At 41.1% G+C, this 22,081-nt stretch overlaps 1 protein-coding gene across 29 annotated transcripts in view; it reads right to left on the bottom strand.

The window, feature by feature from the left end:
* TCF4 (transcription factor 4) overlaps positions 1-22,081 on the bottom strand; it is a 361,587-nt gene that overhangs the window by 77,571 nt on the left and 261,935 nt on the right. For 2 of the 29 annotated variants that reach the window (XM_025422200.3, XM_025422209.3), the window contains exon 1: positions 21,283-21,569. The exons of 25 other annotated variants lie outside the window; for them this stretch is intronic. In XM_025422200.3, the coding sequence (XP_025277985.1) occupies positions 21,283-21,351 (69 nt within the window). In that variant the 5' untranslated portion in view covers positions 21,352-21,569. Of the gene's footprint in view, positions 1-21,282; positions 21,571-22,081 lie in introns of those variants that run through there. 2 more of the 29 variants (XM_025422201.3, XM_025422199.3) reach the window with 2 other exon arrangements.

Genomic DNA, 22,081 nt, shown 5'->3' with positions numbered 1-22,081 from the left:
TGCACTGTGCACCATGAAAAACAAGTGTATGTGGCTCCAGTAACCACCTGTAAATCAGAGAGAAAGGAGGGTCCGCTAGCCAAGAGCTGGTCCCAGAGAACAGGCGAAGGCGAAAGGTCACCCCAGGTTAATACAAGGTCATCGATCATGGGGAGCAATGAGCACAGGTGTGAAGCAGATCCCAGGCCTGCGAGCCCAGAGCGCCCTCCCCGGCCCGCAGCGCATCCGGCCCGCAGCAAGCCGGTGCCCGCTAAGCCACATCTGTCTTCCTCTCCTGCAAGTGAGATAGTGGGAAAGTGGAAACCGCTCCCCAATTACAAGGCAATTAGACGGCCAGGGACTCGAGCCCCGCATCTGCTGTCCCCTTCTCTGAAGCTCTCTGCATCCCATTGTTCTCACCGAAGGGGGAAAGGAAACCCAGAGAACCTGCCGAGCTGGAGGCCCTGGCGGTTGCCGGCTGCATGTAATACAGTAGGTAAAACCCGGCTCTCTTCCCCCGACACTGACAGGCCGCAAGCGGCCTACGGCTCGCGCCTCTGCACGTATATATTTTCTTATTAACTCAATCGGGCAGAAATTTGCAGAGATTTGTTTGGATTTAGAAGTCACAACAGAACGTCAGTTTTACAAACCAAGGCTCATTCTGCGGTGAGAGGCACAGCCCTGGACCCGACCATTCGCCGCACGCGTCTATTTGTTCCAATTCCTCCAGCAGCCGCTTCTGAGCAAACAACCGACTTGTTCTAAACACACGCAATGGGTCTAATTTTTCCTCCTTCTGCCTATCCCATTATATGTGATATTTTAGTCTTATAGATCTTATGAAGTTTAAATATTTTCCAGATGGGACTAGGGAGTACAGGACCCTGTAAACACTCTAAGTTATAAAAAGACCAACCAAATACTCAAAACAGAAGAGAAAGACGATAGAACAGTCTTCTTCTGCAAGCTGCAACCTCATGAACGAACACGGCAAACTGTAAAGGGAGGGGGCACCAGCAACCCTCTTTTTCTCCCCCCCCCCAATTCTCCAGGATTGGCTGATTCACATCCTCGCTTAGGTCGTGTCTATTTATACCCACCCTAATTAAAGCATTCCCCCCCCCCAAAAAAAAGACGATCCAAGCTCAATTTACGATTCAATACATCTCAATGGCAAGAAAGAAAAGCACGGCTGTGACCTAATGATCAAGTGCACCGTCCCACAGAGGGATGCTGAGAAGGCCCAGGCGCTCAGCAGTCGCCTCCTCCTGACCGTGTGGCCGCAGAAGCCCTGCGCAAGGTGACGTTTCCAGGGATGTGCAGCCTGGAGGCAATCCGGGACCATGCTTGATGACGCTGCGCACCGACCCAAGAGCGAAAGAAGTGAAGCCACGAGGGGAGCAAAGTAACAAGGGCAGGGAATCACGAGCAAAATGCCGCCGAGTGGCAGAGGAGGAAAGAAGGAGGGCGAAGCGGATGGGCAGCGTACAAGCCAAAGCAGGGGTCAAGCCAGGCAGGCTCGGGATCACCACTGTGGGGAGACTCTGACCTTACCTCTGCTTTCCCTTCGTGGTCCAGTCAACATAACCCTGTATCTGAGCATCTGCATTGTTTAAATTTCATCCTGTGCTGTTGTTTGCTGATTGGTCAGACATGGCTGACAGCATCAGAACTGCAATCTGACAGACAAGGAGCAAGCAGGACCACAGCACAGAATTCATAATAGGAAGGAGAGAGGGAACTTCATGCTGGATATATGAACCCACACCCGCAGATGTCTGCCGCAAGGCCTGGGGCTCGCCTAGGGGTGGGAGGGCCTAGGAAGAGCCTGGGAGGAGGGCATGGAGAAGGGGAGGTGGGACAAGCCACCCGATGACCAAGCGCGAGGCTTCCCCTGGATGGAGCTGCATCTGGACCACGTTTAGCAGCTTCCCCTTGCCACTCCCAGTTCCTCCCGGGGAACTGAGGAGGCTTCTCTCCCTCACTGCCCTCTCTGCAGAGTAAAAGTGGGGTTTCCGGTTTGGGAGCTAGCAGTTGGCCTTTCCTTTCCTTGTTTTTCAGGATTTCTGACATTTTCCAGAGGATACGGAAGCTGCTAAGGAGAGGCCAGTTGACAAAAGCGTGCCATCCAGATTGCTGCTGTCGAGAGGCATGGCCTCCTATGTAACGCAACCCTTTAACTATCTGCCAGCAGGAAAGCCAAGAGGAGAAGAAAAGACAAAGGTTTGAAGGTGTTTGGAAACGGTTAGTGAAATTGCTGGAGAAATGATGCAAGAGAGCGAAAAGAAAGGAAAAAGCTTGAAACTGGAGGGAGGAGCGGCTACTGCTGGGTTATGGGGTATGTGGTCCTCCTTCTGACCCAAGTGTCTGTTTCCCTCCAGGCTCTCAGGAGCCACCGACACCGGTGGCTGGCCACGGATCACTCTCCATGCTCCCCATCTAGCTCCCAGGACGCACGCGCACGCGCGCACACACACACACACACACACACAGTCAACAGGTACAACTGAATTTACCTGCTACAAATGTAGGATCATTTTCCCTTATGTTTAGAGTTTTCACCTCCAATTAAGGAATGATTTGAGCACTGGCCTTCAGGTCCCCGCTACCCAGAATCATGACTGTACGACCCTGGGGGAAAAATGTTCAAATCCAAGTGGAGTTTCCCAATGCTTAGCAAAGAACATTACTTGTTAATGTCCTCTCACAGGACTTTTGGGAAGGTATCACACATTTACTGCAGAAGAAGACACGTAAGGTACAGCAAGGGGAACAGAGCAATAAAAAAAAAAAGAGAGAGATGGTTAAATGTGGCCAAGAAGGCAAGGATAAAATAAGGATAAGTAATAGGTTGGGTTATTGCAAGTAGCCAGGTAAACGGACAGGAAAAGAAGATGCTTTGGCGGAGAGGAAGGAAAATAAGGTCGACACAACATGAAAAGCAAGACTCAATGTAAATTCTGCCAAAATACCACCACTGACCTAACATCCACTTGAAAGAGTAAAATGGCAGAGCAGGGTAAAATGAATCCATCTAGTTCAAAGTGAAATAAAAATTCCACCAGGGTTGTCATCCCCTCAAGAAAGAACAGAAGCATCTCATCTCATTTCCTTCCTTCTTCATTTTGAAGACACCAGTTATAACAGAATTAATTTTTGACATAAAGCTAGAAAGATACACCAGTGAAACCTGGAGAGGCAGGGAGAGGGGATTAACATAGAGGAATTGTATATAGAAATGAAAGCAACAAAGTAGGAAGAGAAATGCATGTAAGCAAAACTAGAGGGTTGATGTGAAGCCAGTTCTGGACGGAAGGAGAAGCCCAGGGCAGAGAGAGGTGCTCAGAGGGCTGAGATTTCATTCGGAGAAGAGAAACCTGATGTGAATGAGACCTATCCACGCAGGTATACACAGCAACGACCAAATGACAGAAAGCATGAGTAAGAATGCGGAGACGTGACGGGGGTCAGGGGTGGGGAGGGGGGTTAAGAGTATAAAGGTAATGCCAAAGAGATCCCACAGGAACTGGGAACCCAGGATGAGTCTGCCAGAAGCAGAAGGACAGTGCCTTAGGATTTAGAGGGTCACAGATACAATTTTGCTACAGGCCGAGGAGACTCGATGAAGACAATTTCATGCATTTCTCGAATCCACTCTCTACCCTGAAAAAAACGTCCCTCATCTCCAGGATCTGTCTGCAATTGCACGAGATAACAATGAAAATCTGACACGAGGGCCTGCCCTCCCGTACACTTCCTGGTCAGAAATGAACCTAGGCAGTGCCAACCGTGTCTGGGGGGCACTTTTCATTACCCGTGACACGCCAGGTACAAGTTCTCCCTTGAAGAAGGAAATCCTATGATCTTCATTCAAAGCGCTGATGCTACCCCTGGAATCCATGAACTAAAGATATTAAAGATCAGTCGAGAGAATGTCATTTGAGAAGACAGCATTTGTAGCGCGAGCCCTGAGCATCTGACCAGCCTTTCAAGCTCTGGGTCTCCTGTTTAACTCAGCAGAGGCCCGAGTGGGTTTTACTGAGGACGCAGTCATTGCCCAAGTGGTGGACAAGTCTACAGCTCCGTAAAGCAGGAAGGGAAGCGAGATGACAGCCGTTTCCAGGTGCTGGGACACAATAAAAACAATGAGGAAGGAAAATGTTTGCTTTTAACGTCAACTGAGATGTCAGTACCCATTAATAAATCTATCTGCTAAATCTACTCTTATTCATGTGGGACATCACCAATTTAAAGTAAAATAAATTATCTTTAATTAAATGGAATTGTCTTCCTCCTGCTATCATCCCCAATTATTACATTCTAATCAGCCCTTTAGGGAGAAGGCAGGAGAGGAGGCTGAGAGGCACATTGACTATAAACAATTTCTCTTTCTGTCAAGTGATACAATTTTTATCTTAATTATTGTTTAGAACTGTAATTTTTGAATATAAATAATGAAACCTACAAAATTTTTTAGCATGTATGGGCGGGGTGCGGGATGGGGGTGGGGGTGGGGGTCGGGGGGAAAGGCCACATGGTCACTTCCAAACTTTCCTTTTACTTTTCCTGCGTGCAAAATCTCAGGAGTCCAAAGAAGCCGCTACAGGCTAAGCAAATGACCTACTGAAACCTAACCTGGTACTTTAACTTCCAGCACAAGAGCGCCAGTTTTAATTAATACCTTAAAATATACAGCACTGGGAATCCCTGGGTGGCTCAGCGGTTTAGCACCTGCCTTCGGCCCAGGGGCATGATCCTGGAGTCCCGGGATCGAGTCCCACATCAGGCTCCATGCATGGAGCCTGCTTCTCCCTCTGCCTGTGCCTCTGCCTCTCTCTCTCTCCTCTGTGTCTTTCATGAATAAATAAATAAAATCTTAAAATAAAATAAAATAAAATAAAATAAAATAAAATAAAATAAAATAAACAGCACTGAGGGCAGGCTATGGTGTTTTGGGGTTGTTAGGGGTTACTCCATGGTATCAGCTGATGTTGCCACTAGAATGGCACATACACCTTGAATGTTAAGCCACGTAACTGTTTCAAAGGAAGGGGCTGATCCACTCAAATATTCAGTGAGTTTCCCTGTCCCAGTTCCCAGCATACCAGCATCCCTCTTTTCTTTTTCTTTCTTTTTTTTTAAACTGCACTCCAATTCTCAGAAGAGCAATGTGTGTTGTAACCTAGTGATTTGTCTGAAGGATGCTCTCCATCACCGGTTCTCTTGCTGCTGCAATCCCAGCCTCCAAGTGAAATGGCAAAAATCAGCAAGCAAATCCAAGAGTGCCTCTCCCCCACCCCAGTGGCACAGAGGTGAAATATTTCCCCAAGAGTGACAGAGAAGGAATTTCGGGCCAACTGAGTCAAATCTCTGCATATATATTGTATATCCTTCTCCCGACCCCCAGCTTGGTGGGGTTTTTTTGTTTGTTTGCTCGCTTCACTCTTTAACCGTGGACTTTTGTGAGGGTGGGGGATTTTCCTGTAGCTTTCTACGTAACAACAAAATTAACCACTGAAATTGGGAAATTGATCTTCTGCCTAGAATAAATAGGTGGGGGTATTGACTGTTTTCTGACTTAGAGTTACTTTTTAAAAATGTATTTTTTTTTCAGGGTGTAGTAGTACTGTTTTCATTTAGTATTGCCTTTGAATTGCCGCCTACAGAAGTAAAAAAAGAAACCACAGCTATACAAGCCTGCTGACTTTCTTATAAAAGAACCAGTTTTAAACTTGTTTATACTACTGATTCCAAATGAATTCAAGATGGTGGCTAGTTAAAGAAAGAGAACCCATGCCAGGAAGTTTGATCAAAGAACTTCAATTCAGCAATGTTCAGTTTTAATTGACCACTAATTAAGCTACATTAGTCCAAGAAAGGTCTGTATCACTTTGAGTAATAAAGAAAAGAATTAATTTAACCCTAACCCTGTGTCAGTCAGCTTTAGTAAATTCATCTGAAAGCAACTTCTCAAACGACAAGCATGAAAGAGGTGTCTCGTGTTAAATGCCAAAAGTGGTCTACAGAATTCAGAGAGGACCAGAGACTCCGTTTTCAAGTGCATTTGTTACTTTGCTAGTGATGTCACCTTGCAGGTATAATTATCTTCATTACAGATACAAAGATGTCTTGGGTTGCAAAGGGTTGCTTTAAAATTGGATTCAAAACATGGCATCATACCAGCCACAGTTTTAACTTTCCTGTATTCTAGACAAAAATAGAGTGGATTTGCAAAATCATGAGAATTTTCAAAGGCTTGGAACTCTCCTTCTGGGAAAAGTGAGTTGAAGACTAGGGGGGAAAAAAAAAAACAACTGCAATAACACCACCAGAAAAGCTCATTATAATTAGGAACCACAAGCTATGACAAGCATGACAGCAGCATTTAAAAGTCCACGTGTTAAAATAGTTCATTACTGAAGACCCAGTTGCAAAACTTCTCTTCCATCGAAAAATTTTATGTTCATAATTCTAATAAAAAAAAGAAAATCTCAGGAAGGAAAAAAAAAAACATAAAACGGCAAAAGCCCATTTCAGGATTTAACATCAAATGTAAGACACAGGAATACACTGCTTTACAACTTGGTGTTTATGACTTTTAAAGTCCTGCACATTAACCCAGAGGTAAATTCCCTATGGTCACATGGCAAATATAAAATAGTGAAATATGTTTACATTTTAGAAATAAACCCAAATGTCAATAGTATACTGGATTTTATTTTATAGCAATAACCCCCCCACCCTCAGGCCCATAGGAAGGATGCTGAACCTCACAGCACTGAATGCCGCCAGGGCCAAACACCCTGCAAGAGGAGTATCCTTATGGCCTCAGCACACATTATATTTTGTCTTAATGATTTCTGGCAACCAGCTACTGCATTTTCTACAATAGAATTTAATGAACAATATTTTTTTTTTTTACAATCTGCCAGTACACTCATTAAAATGCACTTGTTTGTGAAATGCAATAGCTAGCTACTATATGAAACCAAAATATTAATGCAAATTGGCATTTCTAAGTTTAAAGCAGTATTTGCATAACGGGAACTAAACATGGTACAAGCTGAAAGAGTGCACAGAACACAAATGCCTCTTAACACCGTAATTATTAACGAGAGAAATGATGGCTTGCTTCTACCATTAGAAGCCCAAGGAGAAAGCATCTGCCAGGATGAGCCATTATGGGCTCCTGGTGCTCCCAACAACAGGATGATGGGAGAAATTCCGCAATCCTCTAACCTATTAAAGTAGCCCAGGTACAAGCACAAACACCCTCGTTCCCTGTGATTCGAGGACCAGCCCATTCATCCAGTGCCGGCCCTAGTTACAAATGAAAACTAATCCATACAATTTTGAACGTTCAAGTATGAATGAAAAGTGGTCGTCAGCACCATCCACATTCATCAGGCACATTTCTCCCAACTCATTGATGGAGTGAAAAGACATACATTTTTACTCATTCGTTCATTCTACAAACAGCATCCTACTGGGCTACTTTGGATGGGAGAGACCCTGAGAGAATTGACATTAAAGAAAAGTTTCCATACTTACTAGTTCAGTCAACAAATGTCATTAGAGCACCTCTACGTGCATATTGTTGTCCTAATCCTTGAGGGGAAGATAAAGAGTTAAAATTTGTCTTCCAGGGGCACCTGGCTGGCTCAGTCTGTAGATTCTGCAACTATTGACCTCAGAGTCCTGAGTCTGAGCCTCATGTTGGGCACAGAGTTTACTTTAAAAAAGGAAAAAAAAAAATCTTCCAAAGGCTTGGAAGCTGGACAGTGATGGGAAGACGTGAAAATTTCAAAACGCAAAGTCAGTCAAGTGAGGACCTAAGTGAGTGTTAAGGATTTAGGACCTACAGACTTTTTCATTTTTTATCAAGAGAGATTTAGATTACATGAATAAATATATATTATTTGTATTTTAACAAAATACTCCTTTTTAGTGGAACAACAAGCATGAAGGTATAAGCTCGTTAAATCCCGCGGAGGCCAACTGATGCTGAACATTCTACTCAAGGGCCATCCCTAACTGTAAGGATAAGCGGATGCATGTGTGATGTAGGACTGAGTCATTCATTTGGCTGCATAAACCTTTCCTGGTGGTCTACAATGTGCTAACCAGTGTATAAAGATTCCTCAAGACATGGCCCCTCTTTTGGAAGATTTCTCTGATTCAGAGAAAGGTCATTCAAGGGCTGATTTCCTTTGAAAAGTTTGTCTACATTGAGTTTTAAATTTAATAATAAAGAGATGAACACGGATGGGAGAAGCATTCCCTAAAACGTTAGGTAGCCTTAAAATACCAATTCTTAACTTCAGATGTTTGATGAATATAAAGCTACAAAAAATTTCAAAAAAAATACTGAAATATACAGCCATAGTGACTCCAGTTCTGTCACAGTCCGTAAGAGGTTAATAAACAAGTGGTTTGATCCTGCAACACTTCCATTTCCCAGACCGGCCCTGTTCATTAGAATTCCCCTCAATGATGCACATGTTCTATATCTGTGCTGCCCAATACAGTAGCTGCTAACCACACGTGACTACTGAGCACATGAAATGTGGCTAGTGTGACCAAGGAACTAAATTTCAAAATTGTGTATTAATTAATTTACATTTCATGTTAAGAGCTACATGTGGCCAGTAGTGACCTCACCAGACAGTGCGTTCCTAAAACGGTGAAATGGGATATGTATGTTTAGAGCACCTGTCATACTGGAGTGTGGTAAGGATTAAGCGAGAAGGTGGTTTGTTTGTTTGTTTATATTTATTTTTTTAAAGATTGAGAAAGGTGCTTTAGAAAGGCTTCTGAAAAAATGGAGGCCTGCAAGTGTGGTTTATTAAATATTGATTATTGCCACAATGAAATATGAACTGTTAGCTTTATTTTGGTTGTAGACCACTTCCCTAAAAATTAAAAAAAAGTCACGATAAGATTGATTTTACATTCTGTAAATGTCTGACTTAAATACCACACAAGCAAGCTTCCTGAAGCACATTCTGAAAACAATGTGGAAGCCGGTTACTGCTCTACAGCTACTTAGAGGATGGTCCTGGGGTCTATGGAATATAAGAAAATTCTTGAGAGTCCCACACAGATAATCAGTGATTGATCAAAACGGAAAACAAGGGTAATGCTTCCTCGAAGAGCTTTAGCTTTAAGTAAATTTGCAATTAGAACAAAAATTACCACCTCCCAGAAACAGAAATACCCCAATCGATGACATGATCACCATAAGTGGCAATCTTTATTGCTGGCTTGGCACACACAAAAAATATTTACAAGTTTCCTTTTCACTTCACTTCGAGGACAGACAGCCCTTTACAACAAAACATGGAAAACCAACAGAAATAAATGCCAGCTTAGGGCAGTCTTATAAGATGGTTTCTGTTGGAATGGGCACAGTAAAACCCAGAGGCATCAATGGGATTTTACTAGGACTGTGGTGCACCAAATGGACAGGGCAACGGGAAGATTCTCAATCCAGGGTCTGAGGATACTTGGGGGATGGAACTGAAATACAACCACCAATGGGTTAAGCAAGAAGTGTCAGGACCCTGAAGACAGACTGCAAATCAGAGCTGCCACTCCGGCGCCCAGCTGCCATCTCTGCTCGGATAGAACCTTGTAGAGCATGGGGAGGAAATTGAAGAGTGGTACTAGCTACTGGCAGACTTGGCAGCTCTCTCCAAACCTTGGCATCTAAGAAGTGAGGTGTGCTTCTGGGTTCTAAAAGTTGGCAGGTGTAAGACTCTGCCACCAGATACCGCCACCTTCCTCCACAGGGTGCTAGGGAAGGCAATCGAGGTTTCAAAATCACTTCCAGAGCACTGCCAGGAATTATCCAACACTGATGGGAAGCACAGCAGTGGCAGGAAGAGAGATCCCCAGTTGTGAGTAGATGAAGAAGCTGCATTATTGGGAAAGCTGAAAAGAGAGTGTTTCATGTTGGTTTTCATCTTTTAATCTTAGTACAGAGGATGTATTCAATGATGGTGCAAATAATGTCCTTAATGCCAAAAATACTTAAAAACGTATTATTAGTTTCTTTATGCTAATTTATTTCCCTTCTTTGCCTCTTTATGACCTACAGGAAAAAAAATTAATGGTAATAAACTCTCTTTCAGGATGATTCTGATAAACCTCACAGTTACACTGAGAGAGTTTTCAAGGTATTTTGAAAGGTAAGATATAAATATGTATTTAGGGTACGGAGAAATGCACATTATTGACTCAACAGATTCTAACAGCTGCTTTGAAGTCGTTCCAGTTGGTTCACAAATAATGTACTACATTTCTAACACTTCAAATAAAATCCCACATTTTCATGGTGAATGGTGGAAATACCTGGACAATACTATAGTGTGCTATGCCAATGAGAGAGACAGAGAGAGCCGGGGGTGGGGGGTGGGGATTAATATGGAAAGAAAAGAAAAGCAAGCTACCATCATTTGTAAGGTGGCTCACCATGCCAGGAAATAATTATAAAGGTCCAGACACGTTCCTTCTAAAGCAAGCCTTCTTAGCCTCAGCACTGGTGAGGGGCTGGCCTGCACACTGTGGATGATGAGCAGCATCCCTGGCCTCTAGATGCCAGCGGCAAACTCCTACCCTCCTACTGCACTTGTGACAATCAAAAAATTTTCCCGATATTGCCATATGTCCCCTGGGGGGCACCACTGCTCTAGAGACATACATTTGTAATCTGAGTATGTCGGCCACAAATGCCCACTTGGATTTCCTTGACTCTTCATGCAAACAGTGGCAATCTCTAGGAGTATCTCCCTTCAGCCAAACAAGTCAACACCAATTTATACTCATGACCATTCAGGATGGGAGACTTGGACCTTGTGATCTGGTGGGGTGCATCAGTTCGAGCCTCTAACTTTAAAACAGGTAAACTATGTTCGCTCTGGAACTTTTGGAACCGTTCTACTGTCATCTCACCATGTGATGGAAAATACCAACCCCTTCTAAACTATATACAAGAGTCCAACTAGTATATTGTATATACATTTTTGATGAATAAGCGACTTTTGGGTAAGAAATAATTGGCATTATCTATTACTATCTAGTTATCCATCTATCCATCCACCCATCCGTGCTTTCCCCAATCCAGCCATACATTTATCATCATAAAATCTGTCATGCTTTCAATTCTGATTGAGTTACACAGGTAAAAAGCCCAGGACCAGCCAAAGAGTTTAATCTACATAGCTCCCTATTGGCAATGCATCTGGGAAGGCACCATTATCTATAAATAATTCCACATCAGGCCAGCTGTAAGTTTTATACACTACATCATCTGCCTCAAGACATGAAATTATCTCAATGCCTACATGTGCCTAAGTTTTCTTAGAGTGGTTATTTTGCTAGATAGGTCATCTATTGCTACACTCAAGATTCCGACACTTAAAGAATTCCAACACTGATTATCCTGAAAGGATCAACACCAAAATGGATCAACTGGATGCAGGAAGCACCATGTAACCATCTAACTCTTAAAACGGGTTAAATGGGACCTGCAAAGTGAACATTAAAAATGTATTAAAGGTTCCAAAAACAAGTGCTAGCCTGACTGCTTAGGCATAATCTGTTTCTCCTTTTTCATCTGTTTTTCTTTTCTTCATCATCTGAAAATGATGGAGGAAAAGAGCCATAAAACCAAAACTTCCTCCATAAGGAACAATTTAGTGTGGTTTGCATTTCTCAATGTCATATCTGAAAGGTAAAAGAGTTTAGAGGTTAGGATCTCATAATGATTCATATAAGTCATAGAAGCCTTTCTTGGGGTTAATTAAGCACATTGAATTCTGAAAGGTTTTATTAGCAGAACTGACACTGTAAAGTTGAGCCAAGAGGATCTGCTATTAGATGAATTCTTTAAAAGGTAAACGCATTTAACAACCACGCATCTATTTCCAGCAGGTTTAGCTCACTCCTTGGAAACATCCATGAGGCTCCCTGCACTTTGCGACCTCTGGGAAGTAGGATTACCAGATTCACATCAACATATCTAATTTTACAGTTACCTTATTTAAGTTTTTAATACAGCACAGGTCTTTTTCTCAGGTGTTAATAGAAAAATCAATTTTAAGTCACAACAGCTGTGATCATTTTAAATATCACAGCTGTCAGGAGTTGAAAATAACCATTTGAGCATACACATTTCTGCTGCAAATGTAACAAAACGAAAATATGATGAAATTTTATCTTTTACTCCCTCTGAAGCTGAATGTCTAATACAATAGTAGAGTAATAACTTATTGGCTTTAAAATAAAATCAGGCTCCCATTTCTTCGCTGACCTAGCCAACAGATGGCTTAAAAGAATGAAAAGAACATCACGGTTAAGATATACTCCGATGGAGCTAACTGTGGAACATGTTTAATTATGGAAATAGTATTAACTCCGGAAAGACGGAGTTAAATAGTTGATATCAAAATTGAGAGTTCATTTATGTAAACATTTTGCTGTGAAGCCAGGGGGAGATTAAATGGGATCCATGCTACACATTAAGTGTTATTAAAATCTAGGAATTTAAATTATGACACAGGACAAAATCTAAACTGCTATGAATAGTGTTAACTACCAACTTCCAGGAGAGAATGCCATTTTAACCACTTACTTATAAACTCAAACTAACTACTGGATAGGATTAAATAAAGATACTTTTCCCCCTCTCAATCCAAATCTAAGGTCATCATATTTTAAAAAACATAATGACACTCCTCAAGAACCTAAACGATAGCGAAAAAGCAAAAAAAAAAAAAAAATAGGGCATTATTTATCCTACTGGTTGCAGAAACATTAGATTTCTCTGTGAAATCAACGGTGGATGATGAACACCTAAGAAATTCTAGAATTATGTTAATAAACCATCACTGCTACCTCAGCAACAGGGAGGACCATGGTTCAAATGATTGAAAAATGAAATTGTAAGATTTAGACAAGAAATAAACTAAAGAAACAAGTACAATTTCCAACCAATTTCAAACCGTGGTATACTGGCAATGTTACACAATTTATATTATCGTTTAGAAAATGTACTCAAAAGTCTACCGACCTCCTGGCCAATATACAACCAGAAAATAAAAATCTGAAGTGTTTTCATCCCAGATCTACCTAAATTCTAAATTAGGCGAGTCTACCTCAATTAGCTTGATGCCCCTCTTCTTCCCTTATTTTTTTTTCCCTTACAGATTCAAAGGGTGGAGATGAAAGTTGGCATTATTTGTACCTAAACAACTTCTACTAAAAAGCTCATATCCCCCCACCCCCCATTCTGCTTAGGGATGCTTGGTACAGCAGGTACAGGAGAGCCCTACCATCCCCAATTATTTGCATATTAATTTCAAAGCTACATGAAAAACATTGTAGGCTTTTAATCATATCAACACACAAAAAGGCACTACAAAGTGAAACTACACCTGTTAAACATTTATCCCAACCCCCACATCACACAAAGGAAGCCTAAGAAAACAGCATCCATGCTGCTCCTGTGTGCTGAGCCTCCACTTCTGAATTGTAATAACAGGTGCAGAAATAATAATGTGCTGGGCAATCAACTTTTTCCCTCTGATTTGTCAGTTTAGCTTAATAATGCCATTAGGAATGTAAACATTTCTGCAATTTATATTTAAAAGTCAATAAAATAATGGGGTACAGAATTTATCCTTTTTAATTTTTTAAGTAATACATTTGATTATTTTAATCACGTCAGTACTTAACTGGATGGGGTTTAAATATGCATGTAACATCCATTTAATTTGTTTTATTCGTTAGAAAAGCTATTGAGTAATACAGCATTATTCTCCTTAAAAAAAAAAAAAAAGCATACATTCTGGGGGAAATGGAGTGTAGCAGACACTTCCACTTTTTGCTTCTCTTCTTGGAGATGGGAATCCAGTGCCTTCCGAATGTCTCTCATTATGAGCGTTTTAAAATGGTAACCAAAGAGGTGAGGCTCCAAGACACACGCACAAGATGGCTCACGGTGAAAACTGGGAGTGTTTCCATACTGTGGATAAACTTTATTGGGGCTACAGTGATGAGACTGTGGTTGGTAAACGCATCAACTATTTTTAAAATGGTGTGAGAGTTTCCCTCAACATAGCAATTCCCACTTGAACAGGATTATTATTGGGGCAGTCATTCGGTACTCTATAATTCTCACCCTTAGGTTTGTGGAGGTGAAAAAGCCAAGTCAAATGTTAGCCTCACTCTTAACATCCCCTATTCATTTTCAGGTCAGCTACAATGGAAGCAGCTGGAACTCGGCTCTCCCCAGTCTGTCCTACCAATTACCTCAACGTGCCCTCTCTCCAGAGGAGTATAATTTGGTCTCCTGGAAAGCACAGCCCTAGGTCCCTGGAGGATGCCAAGGCCTGCATTTTTTCAGTGGAGCCTGAAATTAGACCATCATCCACATTGCTCCCACCCTTGACTTCTGAGGTGTTTTAAACTCTCTCTTTATCCCAACCACGGGGGCGGGGGGGGGGGGAGGAAGGGGGAGTCGCTGCCTTTTAAAACAGTACATTCTCCCAAATAAAATGTTATAGGTGTAGTGTCCCTTTTAAGTCACTTTTGAACAAAGTGCCCTGATTAGCATGTGCAGATTTCTTTAAGAAGGAAGAATTTGAAGAAAGCCCAGTAGAGACTTGACACGACATAGAATTGAAAGGCAAAAGTATCAGAAATGTGAAAGTTTAAATTCCAATCAGAACACGGTATTGTGGCAGAAATACATCTGTTAATAAATAAAGGCTGCAGTCTGGAACCCAGGCCAGACAGGGTTCCTTTAGCGCTGCAAACAGGAAACTCTCCCAAAGTTTAAGGGGAGTGATGCGCAACTCTCAAACCATGTTCCTAAAGTCCCCAACCAGTAAACTCAACTTTAAGAAATATTCTTCAGAAGAATGATTTTATTTTGCTTAATAAAATGCAATCTGAAAATAGATCTGCCTAAGATGATACAACGTGCCAGTTTATTATAGATTCTAAAATGTCAAAAAGCCTCTGACTAGGAAGTTTTCCGAAAATCCCATGCATTAACTTTCTAGCAGATCATTTCGTACTTCAAAATATCATTATTTTACAGAAGTATCTTTCTCAGTTTTGTCACTATTCATCTGTGTTTCCTAGTTTACATAGAACTGCTTTTTTCTTTAGGACTATGATGATTTCCTGAATAGATTCTAAATATTTAAATATTTTATGGACACACAGCTCCAAATCTTTTCTTTTCTTTTTTTTTTTTTAAGCATCAATAGTGTTACCACATATCACTTTACCCTGTGTCACCTTAGAGTCATGTTTGAAGCATGAAGGGCTAACTTAAAACCGATCAAGTATACACACACTTTGGAAGACTGAAATCTAAAATTACCTTTAAATTATATTGATTGTGAAGTATGAGATTTTTTCTGTGACTCTGATAATACTGGAGAAAAATGGGAAAAAATTGTAAAAAAAACCCAAAAACCTAGTAATGTTTTGTGTCAGTTCTGAAATTCTCAATTATAAGACTCACATTTGGGTTTGCTATGTGAAGCAAATATGTCTTTCCTGTATCTTCTTCCTTGAATTTTAGCAACTTTTAAAATTGCCACAATCATGTCTAAGATCTGTATATTTTCACTGGATTCAAAGTTAAGATTAAAAAAAAAAATTAACCTCATGCTGGCAGGTTGCTGACCATGTGCATGGCCTACATGGTGATTCCAAAGGAATGACGCCAAAGCATTTTTTTTCCCCTTAGTGGCATCACTGTGATAGAAGTTTCAGGTAGGCTTGGAAACACTCATACAACATTCATAATAATGAAATATGGCAAAGTCTAAAATATCCAACTGTGATTAAAAAAAACATTAAAAAATTAAGTTATAAGGAAGAAATCACTAATTCTCATGCCCCCAGTGGTACTGTGATTTTAATAAAACAAAACAAAACAAAACAACAAATAGGGAGTGTAATGCAAACCACATTTATAGTGGAGCAGGAAACAAACAACTATTCAGCACAATTTCCTGTAGATCAGTTGGAAAGGTATTTAAAGACTGCACTAGCTATTAGATCTTTTTTCCTGGCCACTTTTCTCCCCAACCCTCCTCCCTCTGTGTTTCAATGTCCTTCCTCCAAATTCTCCTTGAAACAATGCCATCGCCTCTCACTCTAAGGATGCTTATCAATTATCAACACTAAATCTAAAACGTTCAGACCTTCCAGAAATTAGGGATTAAATAAAACTAACCAAATATGTAACCAGTTCATATTTTCTTTCTAAGAAATTAGCCCCAGAGAAATGTTCAAACTGGCATCTGTGAATCTCATGCAGGGATTTTGGAAATTTAATCAGAGGCAGGAGAGCAAGATGTAGCCACAATATCAAGATTAAGCGTCTGGTGAATTTTTACCAGCTTAGTCGTAAAGAACAAAACAACATAATTTTGTTCTAAGCAATCAAGCACAGAAGAAAAAAAAATTTCATTGTTATTTTAAAATGGGGAAATTAAAATGCTTTATATGTCAACAATACCAAAAAGTAAGCTTACTAAAAGAAGTTTTTCCTGTATGTTTTTTTCTTTGATATGTTTTTGTTTTCTTCAATCAGTGGGGAATTGAAAAATTATATTAGTTTGTGACCTAAGCAAATTTTTGCTCTGCAACAGCAGCTAAACAATAATTTTAAGAAATAATGCTTTTATACCAGCTACTTCCATTTATAATCACGGTTCTGAGAATAGTCAGTATGTGAAATAACCTTTTTTAAAATACTAAATGCAATTTGCATGGTTGATAGTTGAAAACACTACTGAAAACTTTTAAAACCCAGGGGCTACCTGCACGAGGCTGGAGTCTACGGAAACGAACTGTGAGGTTTGCAAAGAAAGGGCCATATGTAAATTATACTGGAAGATATTAATACTGGTGTTATTTAAAATTACGCTTTTTATGTTAGCACTTCCTGTGGTACATGGGGGAAAAAAAAGCTAAACAACTCCATATCCTAATTTCTACTTTAAAAAAAAAAATTTAGGTGGCTGCTGAGATTGTCTCTTATTCCTAGGTAAACTTTTTCCTAAGAATGCATTCCCCACTGAAGTGATCCTGATATTAAAACGTTCCTCTTTATTTTTCTCCATCTGAATCAGGAATCATGAAATTATTTTACTTTTTGGCCTCGATATCAGAAATAATCAACATCCATTTTCATCTCTGAACTTCAGGGAGTTGAAAAGCTGCATAATATGACCAACAGTCAGAATATAAACATGGAGAGCTCATTACCATTTACTTTCTGAGATTTGATGACTTGACAAATAACTATTTCAAAACAACTAGTTTGAAACATGGTTTGAAGCTTGTTAGTATAAAGCAAAAAGAGCAATTACAATAATTACAGGTTTCTCTATACGGTTTAACACATGCACATGCTGGCGAGAGATGATGATGTGATCTTAAATTACCATTAGGAGGAAATTTCGCCACTTTTGTTTTCAATTTCATTTGCCATAATTTTATCTTTGTGGAATTGCTTTATTTTTAGGTATGTGGAAATTCGACCAAATAATTACTTATTAAAATTGTTATTCAGTGAATAAGAAGATGGAAGCAGTTATAAAAATCAACATTTCGAGCAGTAACTATACCAAGTGTGGACCAGGTAATGCCTGATACTGCTCCTAGCCTCAATGAGGGACAGACACAGCGGCACAATCTGATGGGAGCTTACACTCCTAACACTTAAAATAAACCGGACTTAATTTTTTTTTTCTGCAAAGAGCCTCTTTCCTCTTAGTGAAGAAGTAATGCTTTCAAATTTTTTATTTAGCTGAAAATGGGGTTCACGTGTTATTTAAACCTCTAACCCACAAAAGAAAAGAAATCACAAAAATCATTTGGTTAAGTTTTGGTATTAAACTCTCACCTGAGGAGGAGCTGGTTTTCAAATATACATTCTGGTTTATATTCAAGATTGATTCTTTGATAGTTCTAGTGTTAGGATATTTGTAGTTTTTAGCATCCTAAAAGTCCACACACTCCAGACCAGCTCCAGGGGCTCACAGAAAAAGAAGAAAACAATTTGTGTGGGATATGGTCATAGAAACACTTTATAACTTCAGATAACAGAAAATTCACATTTTTCTTTGTCCTAAAAGGCCACTGACTCTAATATTTCTCTTGCTAGTGAGTTAGGGGAAAACTGATTTTTACAAACCCTGCAAGTTGCCAGCTCAGAAAAGAAAAAAAAAAATCATAATCGTTGCAATGCTTAATTGTGCTCTTCCAACAACCTAAAATCAGAGTGTTTTGGAATGATTTTACATTTTTCTTCTTTTGTTTATTCACAGGGAAAAACCTGCTTCCTCTGGCCTCTCTCAGTTCAGAGAGTTCAAACTGAATTTAAACAAGTAATTGACTTGTCACTGGGAAAAAAAAAAAAAAAAAAAAGAAGGAATTCAGTGCTTGTGTTGTCTTCAGAGGAGAGCTTGTGTAACAAATAGCTGATCACACTTAACTCCAACAATTTAAGTTAAAACACACACTGGTCATATGCACACAGACACACAGAAATGCACAGATACCCAAACCCAAAACAACAAACGAAACTCAAGAAATGTAAAGTCTCTTCGATAGGCATTTCGAACAATTAACTCATGGCATACACAATCTCCACAAGATGTCTGGCACCAAATCAAAAGCCGCTGAATGCAGAATTACAGCCAGTACAATACACACTGTAGAATAAACAAAAATCTGCTTCCCCAGTGTGTGCATGAAGGCATTTTAAAAAATGGTATAGAATTGGCCCCATCCAAAGAACGCGTACAACTGGACTTTGCTGTCTGTTTCATAAAGCTAAAATTTAGAACTGGTAACCATTCCTGGTTTCAAAAGCTTTCTGCTAGGGTTCCAAATGGCTATTTTTTCTAACTATAATGTATGTACAATTTGCTTCTTTCTAGTGTTTGAATCAATAGAGATACACATCACCAGATTTGTTTTTAATAAACGCCTTAAAACAGTTCCTATAAATACATTTCCTGTGACAGAGCGATCTTGATTTTATGAGTACCATCCTCTCAAAAAAAAAAAAAAAATCTAACAACCAAAATATTTGGCAACTGAGAGGGCATATTAGTGATATGATGTCATATTCAGCATTTTCTTATGGTGGAGGCAACTGGCAAGCTGTGGGAATGGAACACATATTTTTAAAAATTCCTTCTGGCTAAAGGGGAGTTAAAAGGTCCAACACTTAAAGTAAAAATTTGTCAGTTCAGACATTTAACACACAAAATTAACAATCAACATCTAAAAAAATCACATCACTGGTAATTCCTAAAGATAAAAACCACAGAAACGTATATTCACTGTAATTCTCTTTCACTGCATAAGGGTCATATAGTTCCTGAATCTATTTTATTGCTCCTGAGGCACTTTTTCCTACTAACTCTGATAGCATCATTCACAAAATTTCCATTACAAGTGCTTTAAAAATTAAAGGTACTGGCTAAATATGTGTGAGAATGTCCAAAAGATAATAGGCAAAAAGTCTTAAGAACTATACGTGAATAACTACCAATTGCAAATTAGGCACTTGTTTAAAAAAAGGAAGTTACATAATCCTAATATTTATGTTTACAAATTTAGCCACTTTACTGGATCAGCTCACAACATAAGCCATTTGTTTTAAAATTATATTTCCCTTAACACACTTAACTGTTCCTCTAATTACACACTATGTTCTCTTTAAAAAAAAAAAAAGATAAAAACTGGATACTTTTTATAAACTTTCGACAATTCACTCACACTTTCAAGTAAAGGGGAGATTCAAGTAAATGATACTATTTCAGCAGTGGCCCATTCATAAAAGTGGTTTCTTGAATAAAATCATAAATCTCCCCAAGCCATACTTGCACCCCGAAACCCTGGTGTACATGTGTGCATTCCAGTATATGCTCAGCTAGATATAACCATTATGCATACACCGGGAAGTATATAGACTCCTGCCTACACCACCACATACACATGTTTTAATTCGTTTGCGCCAATTGCTACAGCTGAATTGGGCCTTCGTGAAAGCTCTGATCGGTCCCTTTTGGCCCAACTATCACACCCTGATTAAGATCAATCCAAATGGAAGTTCAAAGTACAGACACAGCAAGCAGTTTGTAAACGGCTGCTTTTCACTGCCCCCCCCCATCTTCTTTTTCTATTTTAAAATAATAAATGTCTCTCCCTCCACCCCCCCACCAACAAATCTTCCAGAGAGAGCCCCACATACCGATCTGAAAATACTGAAATCCTTTTCCTTCAGAGGACCCAGCCGAAGGGGGGGAAAAAAAAAATAAACCTCCAGATGGCAAGTATAAACCTTCTGCTGGGGTTATGCACAAAATACCAGACACATTTTTTTTTTTTTAAATAAAGCGTTTCTGTCGAAGGGGGGAAAATTCAGCAAAGAAGCCACACAACACAAATAAGTTACAACAATATTGTTATATGCATGAGTGGGTCCCTGGTTTTCTGATTTTTTTGGGGGGGAGGTGGGGTGGGGTGGGAAGGGGGAGTTGTTTTACTTTCCCTTTTTGGTTAAAAAAAATAATGATAACAAACTTCTATCATCTCCTTCTTCATTAGACGTCTCACTCCTCTGTCTTGGCTCTTTTTTTTAATTTTAATTTTTATTTTTTAACCTTTCAGATGCTCTCCAGTTCACTTTAGCTTCCAACTCAGACTAGATATAAAAAAAAAAAACAAAAAAACAAAAAAAAAAAACCCAGCAACAACAACAAAACAAAACCTCAGTCAGGGAGAAAGTTACCCCCTCTTTTTCCTCCCAGCCTAAGTTGGAGAGGAGGGTTGGGAGGGAGAGAGTGGGGGGGGGGGTCTCAATTCTGCTCATGTCTGCTTTTCCTTTGCAAAAAAAAAAAAAGAAAGAAAGAAAGAAAAAAAAACAGTCACTTGCAAGGAAGGCACAAGAATTCCCCAAAAGTCGTTTTGCCCCCTGTCTCCCCTGCCTCCCCCCCTCCCACCCCTGCAGCTCTACACCTTCCTTGCAACTTCACCTGGCTGCAAACTTTGGCTCTGGGATGCAGCTCTGGAAGCCACCTCTGTTTCTGCTCCGGGGGTGGAGGGGGTAAGGGGTGCGGGGGGGTGGGGGGACAATTGCAAAAGAAGAAGGGCAGCAGGGCGGCGGCGGCCCGGCCCGGCCGGAGCGCGCACGCGGCCCCGGGATGCTCGGCCCGCGGGCGCCCGGCCCCGGCCCCGCCGCCCGCGCCCGCTTACCGCTTTCCCATTATAGTAGTACATCAAAGAGTTGCCGCCCATGCCCGGGATTGTGTATGCGCAGTACATGTCGCCGAGCTCTCTCCTCCGGACCGCGCTAACAACTTTTATTTCAAACTCGCTGTCCCTTTTTTTCACAACAATTCCTTCAGTTGCATTTTCCCATCTGGCCGGGCCAAGCGTGGTGAATATGCAAAGCAGGAAGAGACCATTCCCGGCGGGCGGGGGGGGCCGCGGCGCTGCTGTCAGACGCTCGGGCGCGCGGCGGGCCCGGAGGGCGGCCCGGAGGCGGCGGCGGCGGCGGCGGCGGCGGCGGGGGCGGGGGCGCGGCGGGGGCGCGGCGGGCCCGGAGGGCGGCCTGGAGGCGGCGGCGGGGCTCGGGCCGGGGCGCGGCGGCGCCGCTCAACTTCTCCGGGAAGGACGACGCCGCTGCCACGGGCTTCGGCCGCCTCCACTCCCCCTGCTCTTCTTTGCTCTCGCTCCGCTTTTCTTTTCTTTTTTCTTTCTTTTTCTTTTCTTTTCCTTTCCTTTTCTTTCTTCCTTCTTTCCTTCCCTTCCTTCTTTCTTCCTTTCCTTCCTTCCTTCTCTCCTTTCCTTCCTTTTCTTCCTTCCTTCCCTTCCTTCTTTCTTCCCTTTCCTTCCTTCCCTCTTTCCTTCCTTCCTTCTTTCCTTCTCTCCTTCCCTTCCTCCCTTCTTTCCTTCCCTCTTTCCTTCCCTTCCTTCCTTCCTTCCTTCCTTCCTTCCTTCCTTCCTTCCTTCTTTCCTTCCCTTCCCTCTTTCTTCCCTTCCTTCCTCCTTT

Source organism: Canis lupus, chromosome 1 (genome assembly GCF_003254725.2).
Source record: "Canis lupus dingo isolate Sandy chromosome 1, ASM325472v2, whole genome shotgun sequence".
NCBI classification, from domain to species: domain Eukaryota; kingdom Metazoa; phylum Chordata; class Mammalia; order Carnivora; family Canidae; genus Canis; species Canis lupus.
The sequence above is the reverse complement of the archived record's forward strand: the minus strand, read 5'-3'. Positions and strand labels throughout refer to the sequence as shown.